Source organism: Eurypyga helias, unplaced genomic scaffold (genome assembly GCF_000690775.1).
Source record: "Eurypyga helias isolate BGI_N326 unplaced genomic scaffold, ASM69077v1 scaffold28870, whole genome shotgun sequence".
Classification (NCBI taxonomy): Eukaryota; Metazoa; Chordata; class Aves; order Eurypygiformes; family Eurypygidae; genus Eurypyga; species Eurypyga helias.
This window is the reverse complement of record NW_010224218.1, coordinates 1-20,581: the sequence shown is the minus strand read 5'-3', so window position 1 is coordinate 20,581 and position 20,581 is coordinate 1. Positions and strand designations below refer to the sequence as shown.

Sequence of the window (20,581 nt, the reverse complement as noted above, 5' to 3'; positions counted from 1 at the left end):
AACTAGGAGTTTTGTTTCTGTAGCTCCACTGTAAATACCTACATAGTAAAGAAAACAGAGGGAGCAGGTTCTTTTAAAGACTGAAATTCTTGTCTCAAATATATTGCTTCACGCTGCTATCTGTGTTGGAAGTCAGGCTATACCGCAGCGTCCACTGTGTTTTTAGCATGCAGCAAAATACATGCTGCAAATTTTGCCAGCCTTTGGGCTCTGGATCTGTGCATCTTATTAGAGTAACATTACAAAAGAAGCTCCGTAGGGAGGAGACTTGGATTGCTGGATGCTGTGATCAACTATCAAAGTGATGGATGCTGTCAGAAACACAGATGAAGAGAAGACAGTTTAAAGAAAAGGAAAAAGGAGCTTTGTTTCCTGAAATGAATAGATTTTCTTTCCCTGTGTATCACCATTCTTTAGCTCTTTCTTCTCCTCTTGCAGAGTGGCTACTTCCAATCTTTTTCTCTTTTTTTGATCATAACGCCGTGTGCTTTAAAGCTCTTTGCTTCCTTTCACACTACACAGTCACTGACTGCGCAAGCCTCTAATGGCATCCACAGATGCTGTCAGTGTCTCCCTGCTTGATTATACCTCTCAGCGCCTCCTCAGGTATTGGCAGCCTACACTTTCTGTGCCATATCTGCAGTTTCCTTTGTTTCCTTGCCTCTGCTTTACTGTTCTCCTTCCCCAGACAGGGAAGCTTCTTGGTTGCTTTGGGAAAGGACCATTTATGTGGCTGTGCTGTTTTACTCTCCATTTCACCAGTCTGTTTTACCCTTTAAAGGACTCCTCTTGTCACATTCTCTGATTAATCCCTTTGACAATTTAAGTGCATTTACGTTTCATTCTTACTCCTTTAAATGACACCGCAATCTTTGCCCTTCTATCAGGGCCACAGTTCATAACTTACAAATGTCTTCCCTGTTACCATCTGATCTTTCCTTTTCATTTCTTATTTCAAGATTTCTTCATGAAAGGTCTTTTTTTTTTTTTCTTCCCCCACCGCTCCCCACCCCCCCATCTTTAAAAGCTTTGCTGGACCTTTCTCTTTCAGTTTTGTTATCCTTCACTGAGCCAGGGGAAATGTTCTTTATGGCTTCTTTGAGCATCTGGCACAGGCTTTGGGAGCTTGTTGTTCCACTCACCCAGTCTGACTTCCCCAGTCTCCTAAAGTACTTTTGGAACTTGAGACTCCCTAATCTAGGGACTCCATGCCATTGTCACCCAGTGTGTTCAGAGCACGAAGCAGAAGATCAGCCAGTGCACAGAACTGCTCTGTGCTTCGCTTCTGCTCACTCTAATCATGAGATTTCTCACTGTGAGTGTGAGACATGCCCAGTATAATATGGCAACTTCATCCAGAAAGTCTGACCATGATTAATAAGAGGGAGGAACTGAAAGGCTGACGAATAGATAGAAGAGGTAGAAATGCTTGTGGTATACAGATCAGAAGTTTGATATTTGGCTCTTGCTCTCGATCACTGAATTCCTCCAGATGTCCAGTTTTATCTCTGATATTCATACTTTAGTTACCTGCCTCTAATGTTATCACTTCGTTGTTAAAATCCCTTTTTTTCTAATGGAAACATCTGTAGCTGCTTCGGCATATGAACTTATAAAGAAGTGAAAAAAGAACTGAGGCCATGGAAAACCTTTTAGCCTGCAGATGAATACCATTTCTTTTTAGTTTGTAAGACAATGACGTGGTTAAATGGGGGGGTCTTGTGTTTTGGGTTTTTTTTTGGTTTGGTTTGGTTTGGGTTTTTTTGTTAACATACATTGCTTTTGCAAGGTTACTTCCCCAGCTAAAATATCTGAAGTAGAGTTCAGTCTGCAGTAGAGTTCAGCTACCTAGTAGAACTTCGGACAGAATTTATCCCGAATATAAGAGATTTCCAAAGATATCTTCAGTGTTTCTTCTGTGATATCTTTCAGTGCTGCCTCCTCTGATTACTTCAGGGGACAGCTCTCAAAAGTACAACACTGTTGTTAGAATGTATAAATAAATTAGTAAGGGGTGGGTTTGTGGGGTTTTTTTTTTCTTTTCCATACAATCTACAGTGTGTCAGAGGTAGTTATGTACATTTGACTGCTATTGCATAGCAATAAAATGTACATGAATGTTCTCTGCCTCCAGGCTTTGCTCCAGAATTCAATTTTAATATTAATTGATTCATCATTGAATGACTTCAAGTAACCATAGCACCTGAATCATCATGGTAACTTTTCACCCATTCCTTGGAAATGGCTGCAAAACAGATACCTGCAGCCTGCCTTGCCTGAAAAAAAGATTGAGTAGATGACTGATACTGTAATGAGGCATCGAGACTGATGAACACTTTACTGTTGTAGGAGGTCATCTAAAGATCGAGCAGTGAAAACAAGGCTGTATGTTTTCGCACAGAAAACAGGATGTTCAACAAAGGCAGGGTGTTTTGTTTCAGGCCAACCATTTGTAAATCCTGATGGGACACCGGCAATATACAATCCTCCCAGTGGCCAGCAGACGATGAGGAGCCAGATGGTGGGACAGTCTCAGCAGCAGCCTTCATCCCAGCAGCCTCAGCAGGTTCAACAGCCACAGCAGCAAATGGCAAGTCACCTTGTCACACAGGTAGGTGTGGTGGTCGTTGGAAAAAGAGAAGCAGCTCTCAGGGACACGAAGGATGACCCTAAAGGGTAGGAGGGAAGGATGCAGCTAGACAAAGTATCAGGCTGTTCTTTTCTTTTGAAAGAAATGGGGTCCGTGATCTGTATTTTCAATGTGAACAAAATGGATGGAGAGGGAAGATCCCTTTCTCAATTCCATCTGAAGGATGGTTTCATTTTGAAAGGGACTTAAGCTCTCTCTCCGAAGAGCTGGGGACCTTATCCTGTCTCTTTCGACAGCAGTGGGCTTGAGTCAAAGGATAAAGTGGGTGTTGTGTCACTTTATGATTTGGCACAGTTTCATCCCAGGTTACCCAGAAATACAGTGTTTAGATTCAGTGAAGTTGCTTTGATTTTACTCGGTTTGGATTTACATGTTTGTGGCTCTTACTTCTTGATTTGGTCTTAGCAGTTTTAGAAGACGGAGTTAGTACCAAACCTGAGTAAGACTCAAGTTAAATGAGAGATTAAAAGGAAAGAAATAATACAGCTATTCCAAGGTAATGGTGCTGTAGAAAATTGTTCTTTTCCTTAGATAAACATCTGCTCCAAGTTGACGGGCCTGTCTGTTGATAATTCACAGCCTGTTTTTGTCAATTTCTGTTTTGGCTGTTGTGTTCTGTCAAAGCAGCTTTACAGTCATTATTCCTATGCCGTGACACACTCAGAGTTAAATCAGTCATTATCAGCAAAATTCAAATATACACTTATATTGTGCTGTTCTCCCATTTTATCTCTGTAAATTAAATGTAGACTCATAATTTGGCATTGCCTCGCATCAGTAATAAGAAGGTGTAGCTGTGGCTTTATTTAATCTAACAGCCATCAAATATATGAAAATAGAAAAATCAGTAATAAAGCATTGTTTGGTGTAAGCTAAAATGAAGACCAAAATCACACTACCTGACCTCTTGCACTTGGCTGGCGATGAGTCACCTGCATTTTCAGAGCTGTGTTTGAGACCTTTTTTCTCAGTAACAGAGGTCATGGTGGTGGTTGTTCTCTCTCTCTCTAATTAGGTTGTATTTATTGTCTTTCACTGTGTTTATTTTGCAGCCTGTTCAGGCGATGCAGCCATCTTCCCAGTCTGTCCAATATCCAGCAGTTTCTTATCCTCCTCAGCATCTCCTGCCAGTCTCTCCAACACAGCAGTTTTCTGTGGTACCAAAGATTTTTTTGTTTGTTTGTTTGTTTGTTTTGTTTTCTTGAAGTTGGGTGTGTGAGCATGAGTATGCCCGAGAGCCTCTGGGGAACACTGCACGGGCTGTCCCATGTGAGAGCCCCATCTAAATCCCTGTTTGCCTTAACGCTTTTGGTACTGACAGAATTTTGTGAGGGTGTTCTTACTGATTCTGGTTATCCAACCTGGAGGATGATGTTAGGGGCAAGGCACTCTGCCTGCTTAGCAGAGCCTCCTGAAAAAATGTTTTGCTTTACCTCTGATAGGAGCTTGTGTTTCCCCACCTTATGTCAAGGGAGCTTAAATTGCTAACCAGGTTATTTGAGATTTAGGTTATCCCTCTTCTATGTCCACAAAGACTGGAGAAGAGACCTCTCAGAATCATTATTTTTATTTTATATTATTTTATTTGTATACTAAGTCCACTGCCTGGATTTATTCCCTGATGATACCAGAGCACGTGGAAAACAGAGTCGCAGTGAACCAGCTGCAGAAGGTGTGGCATGCTATGCATGATGACAAAGCACCAATGCACATGTATAATAAAAATAAATAGAGAGCTCTTCTGGAGCCTGAATCTGGCTTGGTGCTTACAGGGCTACGATTATACTGTTGTAAAATGAAGCTGATATTTTAACAGGCGCTACAAGATTTTTTTTTTTCTGTTACTTTCTCTCTTGCTCTGGTTATCTTGTTTATGACTGATTTTTTTCCTAAGGTAGAGATGTCACATAGTTTGCAGTCATTTACTATCCAGGTAACGAATATCCTAGCTTTTTAAAGAGACAACTTCAGATGGACAACTTGTGTGCCTGAATAGGGATGTAGGATAATGGTACACTTAACATTAACCTGAAGATGTGCCAGGAGTGTTTAAGGTGTTGGCCCATAGTGTCTGCTCTTAAGAGTGAGAGGGTGAGTCCCTGTGCAGTCTCAGGCAGGGCTTTCCACAAACAAACTTTTTTTTTTTTTCCTGTTTTGAAGTTTCCTGCCAATAAACACACTGTACAGGATGGTTTTGTAGAATGAACCCAACAGGGATGCGAACAAAATCAAAGAGGCTCCTTTCAGAAAATAGGATGGATGTTCTAAGTGCAAAGCATTTTTACAGTGCTGATTCCCTACCCGTGAAGGGGTATAAGGAAGGGATCGTAAACTGCGCATTAGCGCACGATGGAGTTGTATGCTAGATTCATTGCTGTATAGGGGAAGTTTTAATGTTGAGTATTTAAAAGTGTTATGATACGGGCACATATGAAGATGCACAGAACCACGTTTGTAAATCTTCGACCTTCACAGAATAAACTTGAGAGCATTGATTAATATGGATCTTTTTGCAAGACTGAGCAGATACTGTCTAGAATCCTTGTAGCATTGCCAGCATGTAATGAGAGCTAGGTCTATTGACTTTATTTTGTACATTCATCCTACCATAAATTCTGCCCCCACCTCCAGTCAAATAAAGTACTTGTTTCTTTCTAACACTGAATAAAAAGCCTTGTAGTAGCAACTGAAGGCTTAGCTTTTTTTTTTTTTTACCTTCATTATGTTTACTACCTTAGATTTTCAAAACACTCTAAGAAGGAAAAGGTCTGCACCTGAATCTTACTAAATTCCTCTTGGGATTGTTTTGAAACACAAGTGAGATTACCAGCATGGGTTTGACTGAGGAATTCTGTATTTGAGGGAAGAGGTATTCATAACGTTGTTTTCATGCCCTTTATATTTAAAATGTCTTCTTTTGAACACTGTAAAGTTCACTTGTCATTTTGGAACAGAAAGGGGGGGAGGGGGCAGGGTAAAAGCCAAAATAATTGGCTTTTATGCCAAAAGGTGCCATTCACCTTGCAGTCTGGAAGCCTTTGTCAAAGCATTTATAGTGATTTTCGTTTTAACTGTCTCCATTTTTGTAGATACCCGTGCAAAGTTTGGCACATATTTGAGCTGAGTGACTCCTTTCCCCCCCCCATGCTCTGTTTAGAACCTATTTTGTCTTGCTAATTTGCGTGCCATTATGTCTACATCATTTTCTACTGCCTTTTGCCCTGCAGAGAGATGACATGACAACACAGTTTAACCAGATGAGCTTAAGTCGTCAATCATCAGGAGACAATCCCGAATCGCCTTCCGGTCCTGTCTACCCATCGCCTATCCTGCAGCAGCCTGCCCAGCAGACGGGTTACATCATGGCTTCCCCCAGTCAGCAGCTTCCCCCGGGAAGCTTCACAGGTTCAGGGCCACCAGTATCCCAGCAAGTGCTGCAGCCACCGCCCCAGGGCTTTGTGCAACAGCCACCACCACCTGCTCAGGTAGGCAAAACCTTCTCTTCCTCCTGCTGCTGGTTTACCATTGTGTTCGTTATAGCATCGGAGAGAGAATACAAAAAAAACCCTATCCAAATTCTAGATTATTTGTTTTTTCCTTTCAGTAAAAGCTTAGCAGATTTTTAGGCAGCAGGAAACTTGCAAAGCCTCTATTGTTTCCTGGGTTTCAGCAATTCCTTCCTTATCCTCAAACTACTTTCCGAACATATGTTCCTACTCCAGGACACATCTGCACATGAATATGAAAGAAGAGTGTGAGCAAATATCTGTAGTCCTTTTTTCCTGTATGTATACAAAAAGAGCAACATGCACATCAGCCCAAGTAGTCATTAATCATATTTAATTGACTTGAACATGTGAGATGTCACAGATCAGTAATTTTAACTGTCTTCCTGAAGACTGATTATGTTTTACTGTTCACTACCAAACATCTCTACTTGTCTCTTGGGTACCTTTCAGAATATTGGAAGTGATTACTGTCAAGAAGTAAAACGCACAGATGACTTTCTGGCCCATTTTCAAGGCATCCACTTTAAAAAGCTAAATTTCTTTATCCAATTATAGATAACTTCATTTAAACTCTGCTTTAAAATGGTATTAGTATTATTTATCCTGTTTTCATTTTATCCTTTGAAAGAAAATATATAAAAAACAAACATTAAAAAACCTTCACCATTTCTTTTAATGAAAAGTAGTGTAAACTCTACTGTTTTTTTCGTTGGCTGCTCCTTACTGAAAATGTCCAATTGTGTCTGTTAATGGGATTCTGTATTGCCATAGTAATGAAGAATTTATACTGTTATAATGTTTTAAGTGGGCTAGAGATCTAGTTAATTAGATAACTAATTAACAATAAAATCTGAAGACTGCTAGATGCTCACATCCCATAGAGGACTGTGACACACAGTTTCTGTAGTTACAAACTATGCAGCCATTTTTTCTGAGAGAAGGCTTGCAAAAAAATAATTTTTAAGGAGCAGAAGTTCAGTATAGTGTGACTTTTTTTAAATTCAAAATATTTCTAGAAAAATATTTCCCTGTTTGCCAAATGTAGCATGAAAAAAAAAAAAAAAGGGGGGGGGGTTGTGTGGAAACAACCTGAAATGCAAAATGCCCTGATGAATCCCTGTCCCCATCTAGGCTGCGTCTCCTAAGTGAGTGAGTAGAGACTGTCCAGGCTTCTCTCCTCATGTACAATCCCCCAGTGCCCTCTGTGTTTTCAAGCATCATTTAATCAAACCTTACAACACTTCTAGTGAACCAGATAAATGCAAGCACCTCCATGTTACAAGCTGTCACCGCAGCAGGCGAAGCAATGTATTTCCCAGCCCTGCCAGAAGGGGTTTGCTGTGGGAGCTAAGTGGGCTGCAGCATGGTGGTTTAACCCCAGCCAGCAGCTAAGCACCACACAGCCACTCGCTCATCTTCATCTCCCCCCACCCGCAGTGGGATGAGGGAGAGAATTGGAGGAAAAGGCAAGAAAACTCGTGGGTTGAGATAAGTTTAATAATTGAAAATAAATGAAATAAAACAATGGTACTAAGAATACTAACTGTACTACTAATAATATCAGTGCTAAGGATAATATGTAATGAAAATGCTACTACTAGTAATAATAGTATGTAATTAAAATAATAGAAAAATCCCAAATAATGCAACTGCTCACCACTCACCAACCAAAGCCCAGCCAGGCTCTGAGCCAGGAAACCCAAAGACAGAGCCCAAGATACAGAGCCCCAGCCAACTGTCCCCAGCTTATATACTTTGCATGACATTGTATGCCATGAAATGTCCCTTTGGTCAGTTCAGGTCAGCTGTCCGGGCTGTGTTCCCTCCCGGCTTCTGGTAGAGAAGAAGCTGGAACACAGGGGCAATATCAGAAACTGAAAAAAATGCTTGGCTTGATATAAACATCACTTGGCAAGAACTAAAACCAGCAGTTTGTTGTCCATGTTTTTCTCGGTGCAAATCCAAAGTATAACTTCATGCTAAAACCATATTACCAAGATTCTCCTTAGCGCAAACCCAAAACACACAGCCTCGTACTAGCTACTGTGAGGAACATTAACTCTGTCCTAACCAAAACCAGCATGATTGTGCTGCCTGCTGTGGTGAGGGACCCTGTGCTGCCTCTCCTCCCCACTCAGGTGACGCCAGCTTTGCAGCCCACCCAGGGGTCTCTGCTAGACCCACCCCCCCATCAGTTGACTTTGCAGAGGCTGTTTCTGTGGGAGTGCCTGCAGCTTCTGCCTGTGTGGGGCTGAGCCTTCATCACCTTCACCACCAGGAACATGGGATTTTGCCCTTGCGTGTGCCTCAGGGTTCGGGATTTTCACTTAGTCTGACATCGTGTTCCTTTGTGAAGCTGTTTTCCCTCATTAATATTTTCTCTGGTGCTACTGGAGAGGCAGATGAACTTCTTCAGAGGACAAATGATGAGGAGGAGCCTTTCCGTATATGGGATGTTGTAGGACCAGTACTGTACTGGTGTGTCTAATGGCCACTATGTCTCTGTCCCTACTTTCAAACATGGTATGTACGGGCACTTTCCTCCTACGGTGTAACAAAGGGAAAAGTTACCGAGGGCAGAAAAATATCTTCTGGGTTTGCAGCAACTTCAGCTCTTCCACTGGGGAATGGTTTGTCCTATGGGGCTGCAGAAAGGTGAGAAATTCAGCGCTGTCAGCTTCCTCTGCTCCGCGTGCACCATTCATCTCTAGCTTGTCACTATTCCAAAACAACCCTTGTCAGATACCTGTGTGGAAAAGGGCCAGGGGGAGGGGGCATCAGTCCTTATGTTGTGAAAGCGCAGTGACCTTGGTCTGCTGGGAGGGAGAGGGGACGCAGCAGCCTGCGTCCACATGCGCAGGTGGGAACTTCTGATGGACATTTCAAGTTATGATTCATTTTCTTCAGCCCTGGAATATTGCAGAGTGTTTTGGATACTACTTGTAGCATGTATATGGCAAACAGGGGATCTCTTTTATGAAAAGATGAGCAAAGCATTAGGAAAGAGTAATTCCTCAGCCCTAACAGTTCAGCAGCTCTCTGGGCAGGGCAGCTAGCTCCCGACTCTCTGTCCTGCCTGTGGCAAAACTTCACCATGGTACTGACTGTTGGCAATCTGTTGCTGTTTTGGGCTTAGATGCAATAGTGAAGCTGCTCTCTGATGCCAAAGCAGGTGGTCTGAGGCAGGCTTAAAAAAAAAAAGAAAAAAAGGGGCAATAAAAATGGTAATGCATGCAAAGCATTATGTGATGCATTAATCAGTGTTGTGCAATCAATGTAAAAGCACTTTTATATCTTAAATGTTGCTATTGAATTTATAGCAATAAAAAAGAGGCTTGACTCTAATGGCTAATTAGTTCCTCTAAATGCATTGCTGATAAGATTTTAGTAGGTTGGCTATGGGGCCCTGTGTGCTGCTGGAAAATATCACAGTAAGGAAAACTTGGGAGAAGGTCCTGTGAATATGATCTCTTCCTTTGGGAACAGAATGAAGAGAAAGAAATGTTTCCAAGCCTACAAACCCGAAGGTACTGCATTTAAAGTATTAACTTTTGTATTCAAGTTCAATTAACCATGGCTCTACAGCTGCCTCTGTAGAGTTCTCTCTCCCCATCTGTATCGCAGCAGAAGCAGACTGTTTTAAATGCCACACCTAAAAAGTTGTGAGAGGACTCCTTGCATTCCTTTTGCTGTTTCTTTCATCGCAGCTGTTCCCCAGCTTGACAACAGAGTTGTAATTTAATAACCTGAAAATAATGACCTGTCTTCGTTCGGCCAACTGGAAGAAAAAAACAAACAAACAACAGAAAACACACCAAACCCAACCATTAGTCTGGGTTTGCTGAAAGAGACTTTTAGCAGTAAATTCCTGTTTGCTTTCTGTGTCACGAAGAGCAAACATACATCTTTAGTTTCTGTTTTCTTCTATTTTCAGTTTTCCTCTCATTGGGGAGAGGAAAAGTTCCTCTCACTGGGGCTTGTCATTGTTCTGCCTCTGCAAGAGAAGAAATGGGAAAACTGTGATTACTATGGCAATAGGAAAGCATACCCTCCCTTTGAAGTTATTTACACCTCTGACTCATTCTCTGTACTGGCAAAATAAAGTCCAAAAATGAGATGGCATGAATTCTTGGAGACTTTCAGAGAAGTAATGCACATGTTGAAGGATTTGTCATCCAAATTATTATTGTGTCATTATTAATTTTAGCTGTCTTTGCAGAAGCCCCCACCTAGATTGTCCACAGCTACCATAAGAAAATCTTTATTCATAGCATGTCACCTCTAGGAAACTTGTTATAACTGGGGAGTCACTGCAAGTGAGTGGTTGATCTCGGAAGGTGTCATTGGAGGACATGCCTGCAGTTGTTGAACACAGGACAGTATATTTTGTTACTGTGATTATTATGGAGGATGCAGTCAAAGAAGAGAAAAATCTTGGAAGAATGATTCATCCCAGTTAGGTAATGGGAAGAAATGGTGTCCATACATCACTGTGGTTTCTGTTGTCTTCACTTCAATTTAAGCAGCTGTAGTTGCCATTAGCAGCAGTGTCAGCATCGCTAATCATCTGGATGAAGGAAGTAATCCATATATAACTGTACACCATCAATGTTAAGAGAAGGTGGAATATCTGTTGATGGCAGAATCAAGTTGTAAGTCAGGAGGGAGATAGGTTAGGAAAGTAAAATCAACATGTGTGGAAATCTTATTCCTACCATGTGGAAATAAGCAACATACCTGTGAATTTAAGGGATGCTGTTGGAGAGCAGTCCAAGGGAGACCCAGCCTGGTAATGGGTTTCAAATTGTATCTGGATAGAACAAAGAAGAAAGCCAATGCTGTGTTGAGTCTCTACCCATCGCCTAGAGACAAAGCACATCTGAAGGCAGAAATGGTCACCCTACAAACAAGGAAGGTATTCACCTTCAAAATAAGGATATCCATGGGGGTAAGAATCATCTCTCAACTGTTTTAATGATAATTATTAAAGAGGGGAGATTTCTTAGTGTCAGCAATTAAGATCAAGAAACAATGCTTTTAGACTAAAGAAGGCAGCATTTATTTAGGTTATGGTCTTAGAAGGGCATTGCTTTTTAACTTTTTTTTTTCTCATAATCCTATAGTAACTGTGTTGGCATGCTTGTCAGTGTAGTGGAAACTTCGTGGTTCTGGAAATGAAATATGTTATACTAGAGGAAGGTCCAAGTTTAGATGGTGTGTTCACAGTGGTAAAGCAATTCAAATATGTTGGTGTACCAGTAAGCTACAACAAAATGTATTGTTTTTTACTGAAGAGCATATAATCAGAGGTGTTAGTAACACTGGTGTAATGAGAAACTAAAAAATTCAGGAGGGTTTGAATAGACGGTTGTAAGTGATACTTGTTATCTCTGATCCCTCTAATTCCACTGTTCACTACAGTAATATCAGAAAGGACAAATAACATGTTTCAGCTACTGGCACAAAGGTGTACTCAAGATAAATGAAAATGGACCCTTCCAGACCCTTGAACCACCGAAGACCTATTTCATCCATGCCTACATTTTACACCGAGCCTTTCTTTTAATGTCTGGTGCCTTTAAAAAAAAGCCAAAATAACCCTCACATGCCCCCACTCCCAAAAAAGAAAAGCCACCAAAAAAATACCCCACTCCAAACAAAAAAAACCCCAAACAAAACCAAAACCCAGCAAATTGGAAAAAAACTAGTAACTCTTCTTTGCAAGTCATGTGTGCATGATTACTAGCAAATTCATCCATTAATCCTTCTAAATGAAATTATTTTCTTAGGCAATAGTCCTACTACTTACATTTTTCAAGCTGATAGATCACAGTCTGGTAAGCTTCTAAATGGTGTATAAAACAAATGTATTCCAATGAATTGAGAAAATGAGAAAAAGGGAGAAAAATCTTTGACTAACTCTGAGGTGTTATTTCTGTGATAAAAATAAATAAATATTTCCGAATTACTCTGAATGCTTCAGTGTATGTATATGTTTTTTTGTCAAGCAGGTTCAACTATAAACCTCACTTCAAAACCTATACTCTGTAGGCTATGTTTTAAAGTTAAAAACTACAGACTCATTCCTCCAGAGGTAATTTGCATTGTTCTTGTGCTCCTGTATTTTCAAATATCTGGGGGCTTGTCTGCGCTAGGAAAATGAGGAAGTTGAGGATAAATAAATTTAAATCCTTTAAGTGAGATTAAGCTGCAGCCAGGAGAAGTGAGAGTATGTCCAGAGGGGTTTAATATTCTTTAATTTGTAGAATATAGTTACTGAAAATAAAGAATATTTGAGAGGATGTCTACTCTGTTCCCCTGCTCCAAGGCAGGATCAACTATTTACATTAACTTCCTTAGGCTGAGTCTTCTCATTTCTTTGAAGTCTCCTGTTGCAGAGGTTTCCACAACAGGAGTGTATCACACTAAACTCACCTGATCTCTTGTTTACAAAGCTATAATGTTTAAAGAGTGATTTTCGCACCTTAAATGTATGTGCCAACTTTCCTATACCTTGTGGCTTTTCTCTGCAGAGAAACAAATTCATCATGATTTTCTCCATTTTACAGAGGCATCTTGCTTTAGTTACTTAGGGGTGAGTGAAGGAAAAGAACCAAATAATTTCCATTGATTGAAGAGAAAATGAATAGATCTTGAAGAATGTATTGAACCTTTTGGTTGACAGGTGATATTAACTGTCACTTGGTCTGGCGATTTCGCTTCAACATGCCTGAGTCCTGTTTTGTTGATCCTGATTCTTTTCCCACCACTGTTACCCATTCAGTAGTCTTCTGCTTGCCAACTGAACCATCCATACCCTCTTCTTGCCTAGTCTCTTGTATCTGTGCCTGTTCTTTTTCATCTGACATTATCTCAAGGAAAATTTCTGATCTCTCTTACAATGTCCCAGTAGTTAACACAAGGATGCAGTTATCTCTACTCTGCTATTGCTTTATGGAATGGTCAAGCTGAATAAGCTATTCCAGAAACATTTCCTCTGTGCAAATAAAAGTGGCAAAACCAGTTCTTATGTTCATATGGAAAAAAAAAAAAACCAACAAAAACATTTGGTATGACTTTGTGCATATTTCTGTGTAGGATAAATGCTACACACACAGAGAAATATGTATGATTTATAAAGAAATGATAACAGGTGTGGCAGAATTCACGAGAGAAGCAACGTTCTCCCAAGCCTATGTCCGTCTGTAGTTTATTGATACCATACACTGCTGAACTCTGTCAGGTACCTACAGCATCCACTGCAGCTGAAAATGAAAAAAAATTGAGTTCTTTGATTTTTCCAATGGTCAACTGAAAACTGTTTATCTCAAATGTCTTGTTAATGGTGGTATAGCATGTATAGGAAAATTCTTTAGCTCCAGTCAACCTCAAACTTCCATGTTCACCCTGCGTGATAAGGTGATATAGTACATGTTGCACTATAATGACAATAATAATAGAAAAAAGAAGCCCACCTAGCAGAACCTGCTGACTCAATGCGTACCCTCAGCTCCTGCAAGAAAACAACTATGATTGTTTTTTGAACTGTAATCGTATTCACAGCAAGCCTGAGAGAGGCTTTACAGAGGAACATTCATGTAGGGAAGGACGTAGCTGTTAAAACAAAAGCATGAATTTAATCTTTGTTACAGGCATTGTGGGCACACGCACTCTGTCATTCGTTTGGTCTCACCTCTCTGTACTTTTACTCCAGGCCATTCTTTGCTTTGAATTGACCATTTTCTCCACAGTTCACTCGATAGTTCACATGCTGCCTATAAGTATTATGTTGCTATGACAGGTGGTGCTTTCATCTGTGTTTCTGCAGCATTTGATATTTTACTGTGTCTTCTTTGTTACGTGTATGTAGCTTTTTATGCATTCTGCATATATTTGTCTCTTTCAATGACGATTCTTTTTCTTCTGTTTCTTAAAGTATCTGAGAAGAAATTTGGGCACTGGTAGACCTTTTCCTGGAAAAGCTGAAAGCAAGCAGCAGTTCTTGAAGAGACACAATGCAAGCCTGTCCTCTTGCTTGCTGTTACCACTAATATGCTTTACTTTACCTCTTGTTCCCCTTCCAGTTTTGTTTTATTTTATGCATTTTTGAGCTTTGGAGTCCGTAGTTAGCTTCTGTTATCTTTCTTTCCAGATGCCAGTGTATTATTACCCATCTGGTCAGTACCCTACCTCAACAACTCAGCCGTACAGACCCATTGCCTCAGTTCAGTACAGTGCACAGCGGAGTCAACAGATCCCACAGACTGCACAGCAAGCAGGTATTTACATCTGTTACTCCTTCAGCTGCTCACAGTGCCTTTGATGGTGAAACCTGTTGGTTGTGGTTTCATATTGAATTTGAACGGCAGAGGAGAAAGCTGGCTGCTGTTCCGTTTGAAAAATATGGTGAAAATTGCAAATTGAGAAACCCTTTGTTTGGAGATACCGAGCAATGTATGAGTGGGGGTTGCGTTCCCCACCGCTGTCCTGCGTGCAGTGCCATGTCCTCGGCGTCCATGCCCCATGTGATGATGAGACACAGAGAGGGTTGGGAGGGAACTGGTGTGAACAGTCACACTGCCCACTCAAGCAACCCATTGCAGTTTGTCCTTCGTCATGCAAACTCCAGCTCTACGCAGTGGACAGGTTTGCAGCGATGCAGAAGGCGCCAGTCGTGCTCCATCACCTTCTACTCTCCCAGAGCCCCAGGAGCAGCAAGGTGGTCCATACGGTCAGTGCTCCTGGGGAACAGCTCCCGCAGAGATGTGCAGCTGGAAGGGGGGCCGTTACACTGTAAGAGAGTGAGTAGCAGGTCTCACAGTGAACCGGTCTCTTTTCCTGCTGTGTCATGCCACTCCTGATGACACCGGAGCACGAGGGGTGTAGGCAGAGGCGTGCTGGGGGTTGCGCTCCTGAAAGGGTCCTCACATCTCAAGGGAATAAACAGTTCTGGTTTCGGAGATTTTTGTTGTTGATTATCTCTCTTCAGTGCACAACTCTCCTTGTGGTGTGTCTCAAACAGTAACTCCTAGGTGTTTCCCAGTAGGGTTTGCAATTACAGAAGTGCCAGGCAGGACAAAGCATTCATCTTTCTGTCTGAGTCTAGCAGAACCCCTTCTGAATGCCAGAGCAGGTTCCCTGCAGAGGCATCCATACGGGTCTTTTTTAAGATGCAAGTCAAGAGCCCAGATGTGAACAAGACTTACAGTGTCATTCAGCCGTCAGCCTGTCTTTGTAATGTGGCTGCTGGCAGGTTTGTTCACACTCTCTCAGGCCTCAGGGAGACAAAGACACAGCAAACATACCTATGTAACTAAGCAAGTGATTACTTTTTTTTTTTTTTAAGTTGTTCTATGTTCTAATAAAATTGGTGGTGTTTTGGTCAGTGTCAGCGGTGGCTGACTGTGCCTGCATTCGTACCTTTGTATTTATACATTCCCAAGGGAGGAAAGGGTGAGATATTGCACAAAGGTCATTTGTCTCTTCTAACTTCTGCCTGAGAGTCTGGTACCATATTTATTATCTCTATATAGTGAGTCTTTGAAACCTAAGTGCAAATCAACTTGGATGACGTTATCTAGATCTACTGTGTTGCTGTAAAACCGTATTTATCAGTTTAATGTTACATCCATAGCACAGTGGAGATTATGGGAAATGAAGTGCACAAGAGGTCTGAAGCATTTGACTGATGTTCTGGAGAAAATCCAGCTGTTTGATCTTGATGAAATCCGAGTTTTGAAAATGCAGTGTAGCACAGGAGCTGTTATGTTTGAGTGCAGACAATGCATGGATGCAAATGCTAATTTTGTTTCTGTTTCTTGCACCGTTTTCCTTTCATGTTTGGAAAACATTAGTCAAGGAGTTTGTGTAAAATCTCTAACAAGTCAGTCTTTTCCTGCAATTCGCTCTTTCAGCTGCCTACTCAGTTGGAAACATGATTCTTATCTCTTGTTTCAAAATGCAAACATTGTAACTAAGAGTTAGACTCCCTGCGGTGGGGATGATTTTAAGCATTTAGCTGTTCTCAGATCTTGAGACTTGGCTGGGAACAGATTCCTCAAGGTGGTTCATCCCTTTGGGCTCAGATACGCCCTGTCCCACAGGAGTTGTCAGAGCGTGTGATAGACATGCCAGGAAGCAGCTTGTAGTTTCCTATGGATCTTTTCTTGGGTATGATGTAAGGATTGTTTGAATTTATATTTCACTGCATCCCTTGGCATTTGGAAAACAACTGGCTTTCCAAAATGTCACGTAATTTCTACTAAACTAAAAGAGAAATTAAAGTAGAGGAAAGGGTATTGTTTGTGCTACAGATTTACTGCAGGTGGTTCACTGTAAGCTCTGAGACACCAAAAAACCCAAATTATTTGGTGATAGTTTCAAGTGGCTTTGTGCCCAGTGTCGCTGCATCTGCTTTTCTTCGATTGGCCTCCCCACACGCGTAGAGTTTGTTCTTCCTGCGCCCTCAGCCCATCTGCAAAATCCTCATCTCTTGGCTCCTCTTTGATGGCCAGTAGCTGCTTGCTGGGCAGGATGCCGCAGCAGATTGACTGGTGGCAGCTAAACAGAGCAGGTCATGCCAGCTTGCGCTGCAGCCTTTTGGCGGTAGGGCAAGGCAGCTGCGGTGCGCCTGTCCTCTTTCAAGCTGCTGATTTTTATGGAACTTTAGGAATGTCATGTCTCTGCAGCTTCCATCTCTGTGTCAAACATGATAGAAATTAGATGATAAGCCCAAAAATTTACCCTGAGGGTTATTTGAGGAAAAACTAGCAGAGTAATCAGTCATTTTTCCTGCAGGAACATGTTTAAAAAGAAAACAACTTTAAAATCTTCCTAGAAACTTGTATGTGGATGGAAAATAGCAGTCGACCAAGCAAGCGTTTCAGACTGCTGTTTCCCTTCCCATGCAGACTCAGCTCCAGATCGACAGATGAGCAGGTTGTGCTGGAGCCAGGGATAACTAAGGGCAAGGAAATGAAGACATGAAGGAGAATAGCACTGTCGAAACAGAGTTTGGGTCGGGAATACTGAGGATGGGAAGGGGGAACAGATGAGGATGCAGATGAAAAGATGATTTCTGAAATGGTTTCCCCACAGACCTCTCAACGCTTGCTGCAGTTTCAGAGAGAGGATGGCTGGCAGGCCTGTGGGAGCCCAGGCTGTCTGCCTGTACCTGCCGGCTGGCACATGGGGCAGCTCAGGAAATATTTTATTAAAATAGAAGATTTGCCTGCTTGGAGGAGCTTTTGGAAGCTTTCAAAGCAACAGCAAGGAGTTCAGATCTTACATTCTCCACTTTGGGCTGCAGAGGTCAAAGTTTGATCTGATGCCAGCAATTTGTTTTCTTTCTTTATTTTTTTTTTTTTTAAAAAAAAGGTCTTTTCTGGACCAGAGTGATATTGATGACTTTTACAGCAAGCAGCTAAAGTAAAATGTCAGCACAACATCTGTGGTGGCTAAGGGAGCCTGTGCTCTCTCGTGGCTCTGGAAGGAGAGCAATATTAAGTTAAAATGGCTCCAGGGCAGAAAAAAAGATGAGCTCACCTAAAATTAGATTAGAGCTCTGGCAGCAATAAATCATTTGGAGAGAAGAATGAGAGCTTTTTGGTATGTTTACTTACCTTTATTTTTTTTCCTTAAGTTCTGGCTTGTATGAGAGCATAAGCAACCCATTTCTCGCAGAAGCCCCATACAGAGCTGTTCATGAACATTTTATAAAAACCTCTGTCATCTGAATTACATTTGTTTTCTGTTCAAGCCAAACTGTGGTATCTGATGGTGTGGTAGCATGGTCAATAAACAGAAATACCTTGATTTTGCTCGGATACAAACCATCGTTGCTGCTCTTCATTATACTGCTTCTGCACCATTCTTATGTCCAGTCCTGTGCAGTGCCAAGTTTTTCAAAGTGCCATTGAGTGGGGCCAGGGTAAAATCAGTGTCTGTCACACCATGCCACGTGTGGGACACCACAGGTGGATTCTTACAGTGTGTTCAGACAGCTGTTCTAAATAACAGAATACTTATTTTTTCAGACTATTTGGGTATGTTGTTAATACTCACTTCTGCACATTATGCTTAAGATTCTATGGAATACTCCGTTCTGCAACCACACAGAAGAAAATAGGAAATATTATTTCTGTGTTCTCATCTAGCAGTACTCTATAAATTGCATATTTAGTATCATCAGTATTTCAGTCTTCAGTAACTATCTCTATATTGATAATTTCAAAATCTTTCAATCCTAGTTATTATGTTTGAATAAAAAAAGAGATATATCGATGATAAATCAGTCATGATCTGTTTTTTGTCATGATAGAGGAGATCAGCAATGTGTTATTTTATATCTGTGTTTCTGTTTTCTTTCATTATAGCAAGTGCTGTGCACTTGGGAGGATTTTTCATCTTTAAAGTGCTTCATAAACATGAACTGGATGAGTACATGAGTATTACTTTGGGATATACAACTGTTTCTATTGCCATTCACAAATGCACAAGCTGCAACAAATTACATTATTTTTTCCTACTTTGGTTTGTTGTTGTATGTCTGCCTTGTGTTTCAGATAATTCCACAGAGCAACAGAAATTTTATGGATAAAATAATATTTAGATTCTTCTTTAGGCCACAGTTCTAAAAGGCAGTTACCTGGGTTGATCACACAGTTGTAAGGTGGAAGTCTGTGGCACGTGTTTTGCATCGGTAATGAAGATCATCTTTTGAGAAGATTAAAGCTAAGTTCTATAGTATTTTGCTGAAAAATCATCCAGCCAAAAGTTTACACTATAATATTTCCAGAGAAAATAAGATGGTATTTGGCATAATTAGATGGTTTTTAATGCCTGCAATTATTGTAATGATTTTTGTAGTTCTCATTCATTTGAGAATCAACAAATGTTGCCATTATGATTTGTTTCAGTGCCCAGATAGCATGGGAAGGCCCAGATTGCACAGGGAATCTCTGCTTTTTCCTAAAAGCAGAATAGTCAGTTGTGTACAGTAGCATCATGGAGAAAAGGAAGTCCTTATGTGAGGAAAGAATATGTCTGAACACTGCCTGGATGTAGACTCCTTTTTTAATAAGAATCCATGGATTTTCTGTAAACAGCTAATGTTTGTCTTGAAGGAAAGGTAATATTTCTGATGGAGTACGGTATTATTAGCCTTTATGGCTTCGAGTAAGGAAAAAGAGGCAATTGTCTCTTTAATGCATCTCTGAAACAAATTTCAAGCCAAGACAAAATGTACCTTAACAGAGCCTATAAATTTGTTTAGGTAGAAATCAGAGTCAAATTGACAATGAAATACTGAATTTTTGCTTAATTTAATCATATAGGTGTCAGCATAATTGAGGAGTTATCTTCAAGTCTCTTTCATCTTCTTTGTCTTCTGAAAGCATTTGTCACTATAAACTGATACTGAAAGGAGAAAAAAAAAGGGGGAGTGGGGAAGGAAAATGTGCAGCACTAAAAAACCATGCTTTGTTATCATTGTCATTAGAGGACCTTATAAAGAAAGATTGCTGCTTTCTACCTTCATTAGCAACCTGACAGGAGCTCATGGTCCATGAGAGATTTGTTTGCATAATTCCATCTATAATTTCTGTGCTTATATAAACATAAACAACTTCAATTTTTAAGTATCTAATTATCTGAAGAAACTATTTCTTCAACAGTAACTGCATACTGCACTACTGAAACAGATTTGTGCTGAAGGTGTCCATCCGTGTTTAATACTATATTTTTTCAGCAGATGCTGCCGCTCCTGAAAAACATTGTAAAGGGTGGGTGTGCATCTCATTTTCACAGGGATTCAACAGGAACGGGAAAGACAGAGCTCTGCTGGTTTAGATACTTAAGCGTAGTGCTGCATTCATTAATGTTGATGTAAGGCTCTGAAATTTAAAAGCATTTTATGGAATGGTAGGGCCGCATCAAGGAGGAGTTGCAGCAATTACAGGAGGACTAAGATCAAGATCATGATCATGAAGTGATCCACACTGATCTTACGCGTTTCTGTTCAAATATGTTTGAGTTGCCTGGAAACTTAAAGCTTTATCTATAAGGGCTTCCAAAACACTACTGAGTGTCTCGGACCAAGAGCATCTGCACGGCAGAGCTAAGCGCTCCTCCTGCCGGATTCCTTAGAGACTTCGTGCCATGGAAGCACCTGTAGCAAACCTAAGAGACTGGACAAAACCTAGGACAACTTTAGGCATTCCCATGGCTTGAGAAACCTGGATGCCTTGACTTGAGATTAACCCATAATCCATGTTGTGCACTGTCGGGAAAATGCTCACCGGGATCTTTGCTGTTTGGTAACGTTCCCCATCTTTCTTACAGTGCTTTCTTTAAAGGTGTGAAGGAACAGAGAATTAAGTGCACGAAAAAGAAAGACATAAAGAATCATAGAATCACTAGGTTG

General features: G+C 40.9%; 1 protein-coding gene across 1 annotated transcript in view; it reads left to right on the top strand.

Moving 5' to 3' along the window:
- ARPP21 (cAMP-regulated phosphoprotein, 21kDa) overlaps positions 1 to 14,438 on the top strand; it is a gene marked incomplete at its 3' end in the record, with an annotated part of 65,104 nt that extends 50,666 nt beyond the window's left edge. The window contains exons 17-19 of the mRNA XM_010160955.1: positions 2,442 to 2,611; positions 5,878 to 6,135; positions 14,312 to 14,438. Of these exons, the coding sequence (XP_010159257.1) occupies positions 2,442 to 2,611; positions 5,878 to 6,135; positions 14,312 to 14,438 (555 nt within the window). The remainder of the gene's footprint in view (positions 1 to 2,441; positions 2,612 to 5,877; positions 6,136 to 14,311) is intronic.
- Between the last annotated feature and the right edge of the window lie 6,143 nt (positions 14,439 to 20,581).